Raw genomic sequence first — 18,256 nt, forward strand, 5'->3', positions numbered from 1 at the left:
CCTGCTCTGTTTTCTTTATTATTTCTAAGCAGATCTGAAGGCGACAGGTGCTTCCGTGTCAGGGCCTGGGCTCCCTGAGATGACGCAATCAATCCTAATCACATAATTAGTACTCTCACTGGAGGGGAATAGTCCTCCTTAATGATGTCTTAAATGGGGAATGTAACATTTTCGCTGGTGCTGCGTTGGAGCAGGCCCTTGATTTGGGCGAGACTGTGGGTGGCGTCCTTTATTCGGTAATCATGTGATTCTGGTGAGCTATACGTAACTATTTACTGTAAGTCTTCTGAATATAAGGAAATCAAGAATAATATTTAAAAAGTACAGCTTCAAGTCTTTAAGGGGATGTCTCTTCCAGCTTATTACATGCCCCCCATATATCTTTGCTAAATAAGATGAGTCATATTGATGCACAACATCCTGGGAAGTCTTAACAGATTTTCAATTGGATTTATTCCTGGACTTTGGTCCAATCTAACACATGAAAAAGCCATTATTATTGCTCTGACTGTTTGGTTAAGGTCATTGTCCGGCTGAAAGTCTTTCACAATCTCTGTTTTTTTGTGTGTCACCCCCCCCCCCCCTCCCCCTACACACACACACACACACACACACTCGAGGATTTTTTCTGAATTTAGCTTCCTCCATCTTCCCACCGACTCTGCCCATGTTCACATCAACACATTTTTTTTTAACAAAGTCAAAAGTAAAAAAAAAAGTTATTGTTTGCTGAAAGTTGATCTTAAATAAATGTACCTGAACCATTTCTAATTTACTGGATTGTTTGAAGTGTCTAATAAGCTTTAATTGGTTTTCCTGGAGTATAAATTTGGCATCACTTTTCAGAATGTTAGAGACAAGAGATCCTGCTACAGGCATAAGACTGTATAAGCTCATGAGTCTGGTAAAGGATTTAAAGAGGTCTTGAAATAATTTGAAGTCAGCCATTCAGTCGAATGGAAGCTAGTCTGCAAATGGAGGACCTTCAAAACCGCCGCCAACACGCAACCTGGAGTGACACACAGAAGGATTTAAAGTTATTGTCTCTTGTTACTTTGGGGCAATTCAGGTTCATTTGAAAGGACAGAGACATCAGATTATTTGGCTTCTATAACTGCCCTAGGGTGTAATTATATACATTTCACGCTGCTGTCTTGGCCAAGTCACTCTTGAAAAACAGGTTTTAATCTAAATGAGTAATTTTCCTGGTTACATAAAGGAGACATACATGCACAGTTCACCCTGAAGGCATACTGTAAGATGCTAGAAGGCTAGAAGATGTCACCAAAAAACCCAAATTAGTCATCAGGGGACTTACAGCAGGCTCTTAATATTGCTGATATGGCTTTACAACCAAAAACAGATTGAACGAGTTTAACTTTCTCTGTTGTAGTTTGCCACAGAGAATGCAAAGACCAGGACTTCTGGAACAACTTTCTTTGTACAGATGAGCTCAACACTGAATTACTTGGACACCAAAACAGAGTAAATGTTTGGCAAAAGTAAATAAAGTATTCCAGAAAAATAAGCTCATACCAAACTGTGAGCATGGAGGTGGAAGTGTTATGGTTTGGGATTATTTTGCTGCAGCAGGGCCTGGCCATCTCATCTTTAAAGAATGATTAATTCTACCGTGTATCAAAGGGTGCTTGAAAAAAGAAAAAACAACAACAAAAAAAACATCGAAGCTGAACTGAACTCTACATTATGACCGTAACCCAAACCTCCCCGTAAACCCACCAAGGACTAGCTGAGGATAAGGATATAGGAAGTCCTAGCCAAGCCACCGGACCTTGATGTCATTGACCTCGTGATCTGCAAAACAACTCAGAGCTGAAAGTGAGGAGTAAGGCAAACTTTCTCAGAATGTTTTCAGCAAAAGGTAGACTTGCAACAAGCATCTCACCAAAGTAGCTTCAGCCCAGAAGGGTGAGTAGCCCTAGTTATTAAGAGATTAATTTGTCCTGTTAAAATATACATCAATGTTGAAATCTTTCAATAAATAAAACAAGATTAACTTTTGGTGTTTTTTTTTTTTTGTTTGTTTTTTTTTTTGCAGGGATGCTTCCATTGTCTATACCTACTTACCTGTGCAGGGTTGCAGGTACCTCTCTCCAGCGGTCATTAGGCGAACTCCACCCTGGACAGGTCACCGGTTCATGACAGGGCAACACAGGACAAACCACCATGCACACACACACACACACACACACACACACACACACACACACACACACACACACACACACACACACACACACACACACACACACACACACACACACACACCGAAGGGCAATTTAGAGAAACCAATTTACCTAGCAGTCATATTTTGGACTGTGGGAGCAAGCCGGAGTGAACCCAACACATGGGAGAACATGCAGAAAGACCTCAGGCTGGGATTTGAACCCAAGCAGTTTTTTTTTTATCCCATGTGGATAATAAAATGAAATAATAACAAACATTACAGAGTTGTGCAACGAGTATGAGCTCCTCGGGCTCAAACGTTCATAACCTTTGTCTTTTGTCTGTATTGTTGTCTCTTGTTTGTACAAGAGAGATTTTAAGTAGGGCAGAGGTTTTGAAATAGGATCCCCATCAGGGAACAAAATCCATCCAAACAAACCATGAACGTTCAGCATATATGCTGAGTTTTAGGTAGTTAAACGTCCAATCTAAATATCTGTTGGACCGCAGGACTGGACTGGATAAGCCAGAGACACAAAAGGAAACAAAACAAAAGGCAACTGAACATTTTGATTCTGCAACTCTGCTGATGTGTTATTTCACCAGGATTCTCACGGAAGTCAAATATTTTGACAAAAAACATTGAGACATTTGAATTCTCTCTTTTATTACTGTCCTTTCCCCACAAACACAACAGTTTAGCATATCATGCCTTGCCAGTTATAATACAGTTTAACGATCACAGGAGTATAAATGTGCATATCTCAATTTGCAGAACTGACCTTTCAGCTTGTTACATGTAAACGTTGTCAAAATATCTTAAAATATCCAAAAACAAAAACTGTCACAACACTCATTTAAATCCTGCTTTAAGCAGATAGAAAATGTTATTAAAATAGTTTTACAAAGTTCAGAAAATATCTTAAAATGTATTATTGCTGTGAGATTACATTGAGGAAGTTCCCCTATTTACTTTCTTATACATAATCGTAGAAGATAGTGGATAAAGCAGGATAAAAAGAGACAGGAGAGTTTTGCTTAAAAAAAGAAAAAAGAAATACTGAGATTATAATATTCCTTTATATGATAGTTTTTAGTCAAAGTCATAGTTTTCCATCTGGAGTTCATTAATAAGAAATACTGAGCGTTAACATATTTTCATAAATATTTATGGCCATTGAATTGTCGAAATTGGTCTAAAATAATCTCAAGAATGCTCTTCATTGCAAGATAACTAAAAGTTTCCAGTATAAAAAGCTTAAAGGGTTTCTGTGGTTAAAACGCTACCAGTCGGCTCAGTCTAGTAATTAACTATGAACATATCTGGATTTGTACAGTTTTAAAGCCAACGTTTAACCCTAGTTCCAGTCTCTGCACTGCATAAGCTGTTGATGATCCACAGTGCCTCGCAAAAGTGTTTTGTCCCAATACAATACAAACCACAACGTATTTTATTGGAACACAAAGTAGCACAAAACTGCGGAAAAAAAACATTAATTTACAAATAAAAAATCTAGATGTATGCATAAGTATTCAGCCCCATTACTACGTTACCGCTAAGTAATATCGACCTTTACTTATTGGTTTCAGAAGTCATCTAATTAGTAGTTATCGTGTAAATATAATCTCATTAGACATGCAGGTGTTCTGTGAAGCCATCTGAGGTTAGTTAGAGAACATTAGTGAACAAATAACGTAATGAAGACCTAGGAATACAGCATTCAGACCATAGGTTATTAAAAAAAAACATCCTTGTACACCATACAGAGCAATGGTAACTCTGGAGGAGCTGCAGAAATCCACAGCTGAGGCAGGAGCCTCTGTTAAATGCACAACTATCAGTCATTGACTCCACAAATCCGGCATGGAATAGATGCAAGATGAAAGCCATAAGAAATCTTCTTTGCAGTTTCCCACAAGTCATGCAGGAGACGAAGCAAACACGTGAAAGAGGACGTTCTGGTCAGATGAGACCACAACCTAATTCTCTAGCCTGCATGCAAGACACTAAGTGTGGAAAAAAAAAAGTATGCCTAAACCCACCAGCATCATGCTGTAGGGATGCTTTTCTTCAGCTGGGACCGGAAAGTTAGTAAGAATGGATGGGATAACAGATGGACATAAAGGTGGGGCAATCCAGGAAGAAAATCGGTTTAGATGCTGCAAAATACATGCGATCAGGGTGGAGGTTCATTTTTTAGCAGGACGATAACCTTAAACATACACCCAGTGCTCATGCTCAGATCAAAAGATATTCATATCTTGGAATGGTCTAGTCAAAGCCCAGATCTAAATCTAATTGAATCTGTAGCAAGATTTGAAAAATGATTTTCACGGATACTCTAGATCCAATCTCTAGGTGTGAAAAGTCTATCAAAGGTAACAAAGGAAAACACCAAAAGAGTTACAGATGTAACACAGCAATGATAGGTACTACCAGATATTACATCAGGTGGGTTGAATAAAAATACACAGCACAGTTTTACTTTTTTTTTGTAGAAAAGCTGAAAACACATGTATAAGTTTCCTTCTATTTCACTTTACTACTTTATGTTGAAAAGACCCCCCAGTTTTACAGTTCAAAGCAGAAGCAGTCCCAGATTACGTTTTACAGTTCAAAGACTCCTCAAAGGCACTAGACCTACGAAAGGTCGTCTGAATCTATATGAGAAAGTGAATGAAAGATTTTCCCCCAAAAAAAGTCATTCATTTCTTTAACAAACACGCAGAACTTTTAAAAACATAAATTAAGTAAAAGAAAGACACAAATTGTCTAGAAATTATATTAAAAAAAAGAAACAATTCTCTGATCACGCATCCCCTGAAGCGTGACTCTGCCCTTCATGCGTCGTCTCAGTTTGTTTCCAAACGGCCACGGCTAACACGCGAGCGCGGGGAGCTTGGAGGTGCCTCGCTGAAAAATTCCTCCCCTCCGTGTGCGCAGCCTTTCAGGCCCCTGCAGGCATTAGGTGTAGTGTGTCAGATTCCAGGCCTTTATTGCTCCAGGTGTAGGTGTAGTGTGTAAAATTCCACCCGGTGCTATAGAGAGAGAGTTGTAAAAGATGCGATCAGATCTTTTAATTGCATACACCGCTCCAAAGTTTAAAGTCCAGCGGTGCAGTTTTTTTTTTGTTTTCTTTTGGGAGCTAGAGATGGTCTGTATCTTTACGTAAAATGGTCAGGTGAATAAAAACATCTTTACCCTGACACTGAGATGGAAAAAAAAAGAAGAAGAAGATGTTACTAAGGCAACGGATTTTGTTTTTTCCAAAATGGTGGGTTTAATTTGACACTCCCTTCCGGGCAGCAGGGAGTGCTCCCACTACGTAGGTGGGTAAACATCCTCTAAATGTTTGAAATATCCAGAGGGGGTGCGGGTTGCGTGTTTAAGAGATACCATCAAACACAAGAAAAAGTTATGAGCTCCTCGTCAACGTTTTTACACACGATTACAAGTCAAGACAACTCTATGACTGGAAACAAAATATGTAACAAAAATACAAAAAAAACAACAAACAAAACATTTACAGGATCTGTAGCCACACATTCGGTTCGAAAGGAGTTCAGCCCACAAAAACGGTAAATCATAAATGAGGCTTCTAAATGGAACGATGACAGCAGAATTTACAAGCGGCAGGATGCCAAATAACTTCTCTGGAAAGATGCAAATGAAGTTCTGGTGTGGCCTAAAGACAAAAATATGCACCGCAAAGGATTGGCAGTGTTGAAACTTTGCCAGAAATATAAGATGCAGTAAAAATGAAGGAAAAGATTTAAAAAAAAAAGATGCATGGTTTGAGATCATCGGTGGGCATTAAAACCAGGGAAGAGATCTCCCCAACAACATTGACTGTTGAGTTGAAACAATAAAACTGTTTTATGTTCATACATAAACCATGTATGAACATAAAACCAGATTAGGATGCTGCTGCAAGGGAGTGCAATCACAAAGCTTTCACCAGGAAGCTTCCATAAAAAAATGACACTTTTCTCAAGTCTTGCCTCAAGCCATCCTGTAGATCAGGATACAAGTATATTTATGAAGTCTGTTTATCCGTAGTCTTATCCTGGAACTACTGGGGGTCATTTGCGAGGAGATTATAGGGTTTTGAGTCTGAACCTCTTTGGGAAAACTTCTTTTTCGGGATCTCGCTGAGGGAGAAGGTAGCGGAGAGGCTTGCGGGACACTCCTTCCGTGCCAAAATGCAGTCCTTGATGGCCTCTTTAATAACCTTCAACAAAATAAACGCAAATACAAGAATTAGATACAAACTGCAATGATGCAGAACACCTCAAAAAAGCTGTATGAAATACAGTTCTTAATACTTACGTGTATAAATCCAGTTTGAACTGTACACACAAATAAAAAAGGACTACTTTTTGCCACGCATGCAACAAACTTATACACTTTTTAAAGTAGCTAATCTTGGCAGCAAGCTGAATTCTCACGGTATTTGTGCATTTACAAACACACGAGAATCCATCTTGTACTGCCCCCACTTCAACCGCTTGTGACCGAACTAAAAACGCTTCGGGCCAATCACGTCGCAGTATTATGGTTTAAGGCGGGACATGCCAATTGTGAAGAAACCAAAAGCTGACGAGCCCACAGCCAAACCAAAACAAACATGGCGGCCCAGGAGGACGCACACGTTCTCTATCACGAACAGCAGGAAGTGCCTTGACTGACTTGCCTTGTTGTGGTTTCTAATGAGACGAGCTGCCTACGTTTTAATTTGATACCGTGATTGGGTAAAGCCAACTTTTGGTAGGCGGGCAGTAGGTGTCGCTTCGCCCCGTCAGCTTGGAGAGTTCTGCTGAAATTCCCTCCTTTCCCCGAATGGATTCAACAGAAGCAGTCCCAGATTGATAATGTGCAGAATGTAGTGCTACACATTATCCTTCTGGCTTGCCAGGTTATAAAGTTACAGCTGGTAACGTCATTTGGCTGACATCAAACACTTTTTCCATATGTTATTGTTGCTTAAATGCTCTTTATTTATCATTAGAGTCAAGGTATTTAGCAAGCAACCAGATATTTTATCTGTTTAGTTATACTAAAAAATTCATTATAGAAATCTTAATAATCAAATACACAATCTTAATAAATGATGAAGGAAAATTCCAAGTGAAATTCATTTTCTGTGATTATTTTGTTATTGTTTTTGTAATTGTAAAAAGTTAAATGTGTGTTGCTATTCTGCCGCAGTGCCAAGCTCTCCAACAGATTACTCTGACCTATTTCTCTGTCGCTGTGTTTACAGTATAGTCTCCAAGTTCTTTTGGTTCTTGTCAAATCCTCCTCTAGTCCTCATCCGTCTCACTGGTTTAGTTCTTTGCTTTCTCTTTCTGTGGCTCTTGTTAGTATTTGTAGGTATTAAATACAATTTCTGTTTCACTATGACTATGGCTAACTATGTTGGGTACTTGGCTGCTTAATAGCCTTTCGTTCAGAGTACATATTGAAAATTTTGTCAAACAACTGAAGGTTAGACATTGCATTCATTTTTTTAAATTGGTCCTTTAGGTCTTAGGTCTTAATGTATCAGTAAGCCAAAAGAACACTGGGGCTTTTATAATGTCCTTCAATGTGGTGACGTTATCATTCTTGTGCTGCTCCTACCACACTCTGGTGTTTAGATTCTGTTTATGGCAGCCCTTTAAATTGAGTGACAAATTTCATTTAAATTAGGGCTGGACAATTTGCAATATAAGCACAATTTAAAAAACGCAATTTCAAAATCACAGAGGTCTGCAATTTTTGGCTATGTAACAATTAAAGGAGCAATAAGCAATATTTCACCACTAGGTGGAGCTTGAGCACTGTCTGTAGACCAAAACAAGACCTGAATCAAGCCACGCCTCTCTCTACCTCCTCCACCACTTGGCGCCCATTTCCCCTTTACCATATGAGCCTATTTGGAAAGGTTGAAAACACAGCAAAACAGCACCACTTTTCAGAGGAACATGTCTTGTGAAGAAGTAAATAACTCATAACTTTATAATGCTGTTAGCAAGAGAACGTTTTGATCCATGCTCTCCGCCATTTTGTGCCTGGCGGTGGCATTTTATGGGCAGGGAGCAGGTAGCTCTAAGTGGCAGCTGTTCACGTGCACATGCATGCACGGTTATGTAAAAAAGAGATTGGAGAATGACACAGAGATAGTGTGTGATGTTTAACCACAGTCCATGTAATAATTCCTCACAAAACTATTTTTAGTTCTTTCTATCTAAAATAATGAAATTTTGCTTATTGCCCCTTCAATTGATAAGACACATACTTTAGGTGTCTGTAACATGTTTAAAGTGGGTATGTCTCCAGATGGAAGGGGAGAGAGTTGCAGCAGTGAGATAATCTAATTTTATTATTTGTTTTAGAGTTTACATAACTAACATTTTTACCAGAAACTTTCAGGAATCTCACCATAGCATTAAGGACTGGTCAAACTGTACATAGACTTGTTTGTTAGTTGGACTTTATGCTCGACAAGCATTGATGTCCAACTCAACAAGCTATTCTCTGGAATAATAATTTGATTAATAAAAAAACAGTGAAATTTCTTGTTTTAAATAGTCCTTGTTTACAAACATCATTAGCTACAGGCCATTTTTGTTGCTAGTGGTTAATGCAGAGAAAAGTCGGAATGACATCGCAATCACAATTATGGTTGAAATATATCACAATTTTAGATTTTTGACAGTACCTAATATAAATTCTGGCTTTCTGGATCCTAAAAATCCCTTTTTGTGCCTAAGAAGACAACAGCCATGATATACTTTTATGTACAAAGCATTGCTGGGTAAAGACCCTCAAATAGTTGCCATGATTTGCGGTCCCTAACTTGTCTTCTTGTCAGAGTAAACTAAGTTTTTTTTTTCTCAACTTTGCATAAACTATGTTCTTCTGTTTGGACCTTAGTTGGAGAATAACCTTCAGAGTAAACGGAACCCTTTCGCTTCTGTCTCTCTGGGAGAGTTTAATAACTATATTACATTGACTTGACTAACTTATTTATTGGATCATTTGGAGAAATTATCAGGAGAAAACCTCTCTTAAAAATACTTGGTGGCATGGCTTTTGATTATGAACCTGTGTCTGAATAAACCACAAGATTTCTCGAATAACAGACTTCTTGGACACGTTTGCACTTTTATCCCTATACAAAATATTACACTAATCTAGAAATTTTTTGTTGTAATGCACAGCATCACAATAACATCACAGAACACGGCTTTATATGAGCAGTCAGCTTCTGTCTCGCTTAATCTTTTTTCTTATTTATCAGTTTTTCTGTCACTCTTTTCACGTTTCTGTCTCTATCATGTATCTTTATACATGGTTATATTTTGAAGGCTACCTGCCTTTCTCCTTTCTTCTACTTCTTGATTGAATGAGAATCTCTTTAAATGTAGATCTGCCAGAGTTTATAATATTTTTATTCAATTCAAACTTTATTACATTTGGTATCTGTTTCTGATCCATTCATGGGGTCTATCTAGCAACAAAATGCTTTTTCCAAGAATAAAGCAGCTGTCTTATTTAATTGATAGATGCAGGAAGTTGGATTTTGTTTCCAACAGACAGACTTTTAGTGATTTGTGACAATCAAAGCAAATGGTGTTTTTGTAGGAGATCTGAAAATGACCATAGAGCCGTTTACTTGTTAAGAACGTGCTATATTGAGCGTTAATGGTTATAATAATCGAGTTTAAACAGACGTGATCATCCTCATATTTGTATTAGGCAAACCTCCTCAGTATATTTAAGTAATCATGTGGGACACCATGTGAAATAAACAAACGTGTCCTTTTTCTGTTGTAACACACAACAGAAAAGAACGCATTTATCTCTTTGTGTCCCGCTCTGCCGACACAAGCGAAACAAATTCTCTTGGGGATAACTGCTTGGTCATTTAAGCATTTATTGATTTAATGAACGCATCAGAACAGACTCCACCGACGTGGCTAGTAGTGCTCCCGACTCTGTGGCAGCATTTTAGTGTAGTCATCCTCAGAAAATGGGTGCGTTTACAAAATATGTCACGGTGCTGAGTGCTCTATATGCTGGCGGTAGTGTTAGTTTACCTGATTCTGAGCTGCAGTAGAGGAGCGATGACTCAGCTTAGGAGAAACATTAAAGGCTCCCGCACACCTGGGTGTACTTTGCTTATACAGTGTGGACTTTCAGCGGACGTTTTACCCTTGATCGTCGAGTGCACTTATTGGCTTAATTTATTGAGACAAATGCCAACATTTCCCAAAGCAGGCACCCACTGCATACCTGTCAGTGTGACACAGAAAATAACAAGCAGGTGCTTGCGAGTCGCGATTGCCTTGCAGAGGCTCACTGGATCGGCCAAGTGTCGCATATAAAACAGTTCGACGTGAAGACTTCTTCCCGCCGAGCAGTTTATAGTGTGACGCTACGTACACACTTGTAATATTGAGCTCTGCGCGTACTTTCTCCGCGGAGTCTTGTCTGCCTTAGTATGTGGGAGTCTAGAGACAGAACTAACTCAGGATATTATGTGGAAAGGCTAATCGTTTTACTAAAATTAACCGTGAATACGAAGGCTACAGACATCAGGAGGAAACATTGCATAGCATTGTTTTAGTTTTTCTCGTTGGGTCACTCTTTAGATAAATTGCACAAATTGAGCTCTAGTGCGAGCCAGAATTGACAAAGACTCCTGGATAGGTGTCGAAACCTTTTCAGAAAGACTGAGCGAAAATCCGCTCGCTTTCAATTTAAGCCTGTCTGCTGTTATGATGACTTGGATAACTGAGAATTTGCATAGGCGACATGTTTATACTTATTCCATTCCTTAAAAAATATGTCTGCCAAGAAAACACAACTACTACCAAGGAAAACTTTCCCAATTGTCGTGCAATTATCAGGTGAAATTAACTCTCTGGTGTCAAACATGAATAATTACTCAGCACGGATGTGACTCACACCAAGTAAGCAAGTAAAGACATCAGACTGACACACGATAAACAAGTCAAAACTTGCACGATCCAGGCTTACTTGGGCGTTCTGAAAAAATGTTTGATGTTGCCCAATGATATATTCATAAATCCAACACTTCCTTGCTGACAGAACCAAACAAAGGTAGATAAACACTGAATAGCAGAGGGCCTGAACAGGAACTTGTTGGCCTATGTAAGCAGTTTGGGATCCTTCATAAACTACGGACATCAAAATTGTTTCCTGGTGTAGAAACTTAATTTGTTCCAGTCTTGCAACATCACCAAAACTGACCTCAAGGTTGTTTAGGGTGTTGAACTCCATCAGGTCATGAAGCCGGGTAAAAGCCTCGTTGGAGTACTGGAAGTTGAAAGTGGAAAATGGTGACTCCGGATCGTCAAAGATGTCAAAATCTGCCATCTCCTTCTCCTTCTCAGTTTCTCTGGGAACCCCTGAGGACATGGCGCCAAAAAAATAAAGAGAAATTAAAAAAATTAAATGTGCTGTTAATTGGCACTATATAAATAAACTGAATTAAATGGAGTTCATCCTCAGGGATGAATGCAGTTTCAGTAAAGGTAAAGATCAGTGTTTGTTGAATTACACTGCAACCATTATTTGCCATATTTAGCTTTATCCCAATTTTCTCCTGAGGCTTTCGTGCAGTTTTTCTTTACCTCATCCAATAAAATATACACAAGTGCACTTTTAACCCAATACAAAAATTCTTTACAATGAAAAACTAATTTAACTCAAATGTTTAATTATTTATAAATTAAATATACATACCTCAAAGAGCAACAAATACTGGTCATTTAATCTATACCTTAGAATAAACTTTACCCCATTGTAGGCAATTTTTCTACTTTTATTGTCAGCCTAAATTTATTGAACATCAACCTAAAAATAGAAATAGAACTGGACGCTAAAAATACAATCCAATTGTAAATGGGATTGTCTGTTCACAGACAACCTGCCTTATTTTTCTATATTTTTGTATCACTAATCAATATAAATCTATATTTTTAAATAATCAGTGTACATGGCAAAACTCTCACCCATTACAACAAGCTTCACAGTGAAACAGAGACTGTATTTGCTGCTGCAGCTCTAGGTCTTTCTAGGTCATGTGATTTGCTGTCCTTAGATAGCCCCAGACAACATTCAGTGGAGGGGTAGAAATGCGCTAACACATCCAAAGCAAGGCAAACATTTAAAGCAAATTGCTACGTTTGTGAAGCAGGAGAAAAACTTAATTTATTACATTTAATCAGCACTTATTGAGTGTGCTGTAAATTTTTATTTGGTCGTATCAAAACAAAAAACATGCAACATTAGCATAGCACCTGAGCTAACTGCTTGACATGAAAACATTTCAAGAGTAATGACCTGAATTTATGGTAAACTGTTATATGTGCTGAGACACATTTATAAACAAATGTGTCTGGTCAGAACCATATATTAGCTTTTTATCTCTTGTACAGAAATTTCAATTGGGACAAAATGTTTTTACCATAGAATCAGGCAGAAAAGCAGTCCTTGGATGACCTTTGATGAGTGATTAGTTAAATATTGATAGAATATAGTGTTATTTTATTGCATTTGCAAGGTAAAGAGTTTTCAAACATGTACACATCCTTAGGTTCATGGGCTAACACAGTTTCTGAGTTGGATTTGTATCTGAAAATGCCTAATCTTAAATTATTGCATTACATTAGAGACAAAAAAATGCATTTGCTCAGATCATATGTCACGATAAATATGACGCCACTTTTGACAAACTAATTTGCTTTCATTGCGTAAGGATACGGGTATAATCCCACATGCAGGTTAAAAGCTACAGCGGACAAAGTGCAGACACAAGGAAGTTCATTTAGAGTTTCATTTCCTTAGATGTCCTTTGGGTCTGAGTGCAAAAAAAAAACAACCCTTATGTATCATGTATAAACATGCTGCGGAAGTAGGTGGGCAGGTGACCAACAGAATGTAAGGAGACACCAGAGGAAAGGAGATTCTGTGTTTTAGCATGGCTACTGACGTCTGGCTTGTTTATATACACAGCCCGCACACTGCACTAAAGGATTCCCCAACAGCACCTGGGTTCTTCAGTAACCATATTTCATGTGGATAGGTCATAAAAACTCTGAAAATCTTGCATGTGTGAGTATTACGGGCAGCACACACACACACACACACACACACCATTTCCCCCTGGAAGCTCCCATGACCTCGAGCAGATGGTTTCTTTTTGGGGCCCCTCCAGATAAAGCGTGTAACTTTTGGGAAAAAGCATGAGGAACATTCTGCTGCTAACTGATCGTGATTAAATTCCCAGGGCTGCTATACACTTTTTGTCAAAATTCCTTGCTTTTCCAGTGTCACTTTTTCCAGAATTTTCAATACTTTCTGAATACAAAAGATTACTGTGAAAGCTTTTAAATACAGACTGGATGAACAGACGGATAGTTGCATGATGGACACAACTTTCACAGACTAGGGGAGCAAATTTGGAAATACAAACAGGCTTTTATGACCTAAGTCTTTTTTCCATGTGTATTCAAACACTTCCAGAGTTTCCTAGAAACTCTGGAAGTGTTTGAATTGTTCAAATTCTGGTAAAAAATGTCTCATTTGCGATGACGGTAAAATAGTCTAATCATCAAATCACACAGAGCCTTTGAACATTATGCTGTGTGACGACTCTGTATATGCTCATACTCACCGGGGGCTTTGAATTGCCTGAAGTTAATGTTGACCAAGACAAAGTGGATCACAGTTGGACAGTTCTTCTCTCCCTTCCTGGGTTTAAAGACGTAGCATTCCTTCAGACCCTCACGGTCAAACACTTTAGGGTCAATCTTAGGGAACGGGAGCTTGTTCATTCTGGCCCATTTTTCTGCCAGCAGCAGCTCCTGTGGGACATTGTTTGACGTCAAATTAGATAACGTCATGGTTGATTTTTTTAATTTCAGTGGACTTGAGAGTTTTAAAAACCTTGAATGGAGGGCTGGAGTCGCTCGGTCGAGCAGAAAAATCAAATGAGATGATGAGGTCAACGCCGCGCTGAGGCCGCAGGAGGAGTGGGTAGGGAAGGTTGTAGGTCAGGCCGCTGTCTACAACATGGATCTTCTTACTCTTCACGTCCAGAGGTTCATAGATGCGATCAAACTCGTCTGGATCTACGAAAACCCAACAAAACCCAGTGAATGTCACAAGAAGGACACAACTGAATCAGTTTTAGCAATATAACTCATGCGTGCGTTATTCTGACATTCCTTTGATTGGAAGAAGTAAAATACAACATATGGTAATTAAAAAAAATACCGCAATGAATCAACAGAATATGGTTGCACAACTGTGTAATTTGCGACCAGGTTTGTTCCTGTTAAACAAACAAAAAACAAAAAAAACACCTGGTAAGCCTTTAGCTGTTTTGCTGTTTGTTTTTACCCTGTCACAGCTTGTAAACCAGATGCAATGAGTGACTCTTCACATTATAGAACGGTCTAAATTTTTCCATTTGTGTCATCATTCAAATGAATGAAATAATGGATAATAACATGTGATCTAATCCATACTCATGGAGACACTGTTCTGCAGAAATCCGTTCGAAGGAGACTGCTCTTGAACTTTTTAACTTTCTGTGTGTTTTTCTTGAGAAACCTGAACACAGAGCAGTTCTTTCTGGCCACTCTAGTCATGAATAGATACTCTGAAAACTCGGCGACTTTTAGGACAAGAGTTGCAACATTTTCCTTGGGGTTAAGACCTTGTGAACCGTCATGGGTATGTGGTTGGGCATGCTTCAGGCTGTCATGCACACCTTAGGGCATTGTGCACTAATGTTTATGATTAGGGCACGCAGCCTGGCACTGTCATGTCCCATTTGAAGCTTGGCACAAGCTTCAATCATTTTTTTCTTACCTGTTACAGCATCTACTTCCTCCTCAGGAGGTTGTTGGGAATAAGGTATTTCGGTTACAGGAGAGAGGGGGTAGGTGGTGTTCAGGTTAAGGCCCAGCATGAAGTTATGCACCTAGTAAGATGATAAAAGGGGATTTTAGACAAGAAAAATGCAGCCTGGCCTAGTTTTCAACATAGAAAAACGTGATGAGTACTATGTGATGTACCTTCCCAGCCCGACCTTCTCTTGTATTGAACAGGGCAGAGTCACTAAAGAGCGAAGTGAACATGCGCTGAACCCAGCTGGCCTGAGCAGTGCGGTGAAACTCGTCCTCTGCTTCCTGGTTTTCTGTTCCACCTAAACTCCAAAATGACACAACAAATTATCGCATGGGCAAATTAATCATTAAAAATCCGGTCTAACAGTAGAGCCCACAAACACAAAGTTTTGAACTGTCACACAGCAGAACCGCTTTACTTTAAAGCCCTTTAAACTGTCTTTGCTGGATTTCACAAATAAAGCCAAAACAACCTCTTATCCAACTCCAATAGTATCTTTAAAATGTGATTTTTCTATGATCTTGAAGGCCGGTGCCCACTTTTAAATCTCGCCTTAAAGCCCACTATTATTCTTTGGCTTTTAACAGTAGCGAGACCTAGTCTTCATTTTAAATTGGCTTTATTGTTTCTTTTAAGCGTTTTCATGAATTATCTTTTTCCATCCATCCATCTTCTAACACGTCTATCCCTTGTGGGGTCGCTAAGGGTGCAGCTGTCAAAGGGCGAGATGCGGGGTACACCCTGGACAGGTCGCCATTCACACACACACTCACACCTAAGGAGAATTTAGAGAGGCCAGTTAACCTAACAGTCATGTGGGAGGAAGCCAGAGTACCCAGAGAGAACCCACACATGCACAGGGAGAACATGCAAGCTTCATGCAGAAAGACCCAGGGCAAGGGTAGGACTTCAATTCAATTCAATGTTATTTCAGTTCAGTTTCCAATTCAGGAAACATGTCATCTCAGGTCACATTCCTAAAACAAGTTCAATCAGATTATACAGACTTGGACTTGAACCCATGACCTTCTTGCTACATGACTACAGTGCTACCCACTGCTCCACTGTGCAGCCCCATTATCTTTTTATTTGTTTTTATTTTTTTAATGGACGTGTTTTAGCTTGTAGCGATGTACAGCACTTTGTTTCAGCTGTTGGCTGTTTTCCAGTGCTTTATAAATAAAGATGGTATGGTATGGTAATGCTTGGGGAGGCTTTTTTTTTTTTTTAGCAGGGGCTACAAAGCTGGTTTGAGTGGACCACCAGAAATCCTTTGAAAATGTGAAGTTTTTAATTTTATCAAAATGTGCAAAACATGAGTGCTAACACTTGTGTAGACACTGTGAAATGCATAGGTCATTTGCTGTTACAGAAAGATGTCAACTGTATACAAAAAAAGAGAAGCAGTTCTGAACAAGTTCCCAAAAAAAAAAAAAATCGAGATTTTTGGTAATGGACATCATCATCTGCAGGGACAGAGTTAATCTGAAACCGAAGCCTTTCTTCTTTTGACCCACCCTGCATCTCTGATCTCTTTTTCTCGCTCTCTCTCCCTCACACACACACACACACACACATTGTCTTCTTCTTTCTTTCTATTTATAGTTTACTTTTCAAACTCACTATTCAGTACTTTTTTATGACTACAGACAGCAGTTTCTCTGAAGCAAAGCGGCTTTTCTCACGAAGCTTTATCACAACAAACGGACGGAAAAGGAAACCTTCTACGAAGGCATTCACAGGAAAGTTAGCTGTGAATAATGCTGCAGAGGAAATTCCTTGTAAAGGAAAGAAAGGATTTCTCAGCTCACCCTTTCTAGGTTCATCGTCATTGTCAAGGCTGTCTTCTCCAACGATGTGCTGGGGTTTGATATGCTCTGTAAGACACACAAAACAATCCTTCACGCTACATGTCTTAAAAGAAGTTTATTTATTTAATGTCACACATCAAAACTGTAGCTGATATGTTGTTATGTTAAGTCTTGCGGCATTATCATATTACCAACATGTCCTTATCACTGTGAGAACGGTGAAACTCCAGATTACCAACGTACTTAAACTAGGCGGAGGCATTCTCACACGTTTGTGCAACACATTGTCAGAGTCTGTCTGAATAACGTAAAGGTCACTGCATACAAAAGCCTCCAGCCAAACAAAGAGGCAGTGAGCTGCGAGGAAGTCAATACCTCCCCTTGGTAGCTACAACAGACGCCATACACTAACTCACACTGCATATTTTAGAGAGCGTTTAAAAGGTGTGAACTAAAAGCAATCTACGTATACCAAAATGAGAGATGACGAAAGGATCTTAGGCATGTTGTGATTTCCATTTCAGTGGGAAGACGTTCCCTACACGCTCTTGTTAGTCAGCTACTTAGAAACAGGAGGCTGCTATCAGAACCCAAATCTTGGGCTGAGATCGGTTAGAAGAAGCCTGAATACGCTTGATTTTAAATATTACTTATATTTTTTATGCATTTTCTGTTGGTAAATTCAGAAACATTTTGTTGCAAATTTCTTTTCTGGTGCGTCTCAATAAAATATCGTTAGGACGACAATTTATTTGACTCTTTATGCTAAATAATACTAAATAAGGCCAAAAATTTGATTTTTTTTTCTGCAGTTATTCCCTTTTTTGTGCACTATTCATACCACACTTTTTACCTCCACTAAATATTTCCATTAATCTCTTGGAAAAATTATCAAATTCACCAAATATAAATGTTTTGAATGTATTGCTCTGACTGTAATGAATCTACAAATGTGATCCACTTTTTAAATTGAATTATCGTTAGAGAGTTTCAAAGCTCAGACACTATTTATTATAACACTTAAGATGCACTGAGCAGTGATTTTTTTTCAGGCCACTATTGCTTTGTGATTCACTGAGGTCTTACCTGCTCATTCTAATTTTGACACAATCCAAGGTTATAACACAGAAGAGAAATTGAACTATGTATTTAATAAATAGGGGAAACATACTGATTTTTATGTCATTATTTGGGTTTTTATTTGCTTTGGACTTTTCTGGACTTATTCGCTTCCACTCCCCTCAACCAACAGCCATCTGTCACTTACCAATCAGATCCACCTGCAGCAATCAATTAGTGTCAACTGTGCTCACCTGTTCTCCTGTCT

The 18,256-nt window shown here is 38.8% G+C and overlaps 1 protein-coding gene across 2 annotated transcripts in view; it reads right to left on the reverse strand.

The window, feature by feature from the left end:
- Nucleotides 1–2,828: 2,828 nt before the first annotated feature.
- Nucleotides 2,829–18,256, reverse strand: part of pla2g4ab (phospholipase A2, group IVAb (cytosolic, calcium-dependent)) — a 39,647-nt gene continuing 24,219 nt past the window's right edge. For both annotated transcript variants that reach the window (XM_012851643.3, XM_036140939.1), the window contains exons 13-19: nt 16,930–16,995; nt 15,286–15,416; nt 15,080–15,191; nt 14,150–14,334; nt 13,878–14,067; nt 11,450–11,607; nt 2,829–6,419 (exon numbers count right to left, since the gene is read on the reverse strand). In XM_012851643.3, coding sequence (XP_012707097.2) covers nt 6,261–6,419; nt 11,450–11,607; nt 13,878–14,067; nt 14,150–14,334; nt 15,080–15,191; nt 15,286–15,416; nt 16,930–16,995 — 1,001 coding nt within the window. In that variant the 3' untranslated portion in view covers nt 2,829–6,260. The remainder of the gene's footprint in view (nt 6,420–11,449; nt 11,608–13,877; nt 14,068–14,149; nt 14,335–15,079; nt 15,192–15,285; nt 15,417–16,929; nt 16,996–18,256) is intronic.

The sequence above is a fragment of the Fundulus heteroclitus genome, chromosome 9 (assembly GCF_011125445.2).
Source record: "Fundulus heteroclitus isolate FHET01 chromosome 9, MU-UCD_Fhet_4.1, whole genome shotgun sequence".
Classification (NCBI taxonomy): domain Eukaryota; kingdom Metazoa; phylum Chordata; class Actinopteri; order Cyprinodontiformes; family Fundulidae; genus Fundulus; species Fundulus heteroclitus.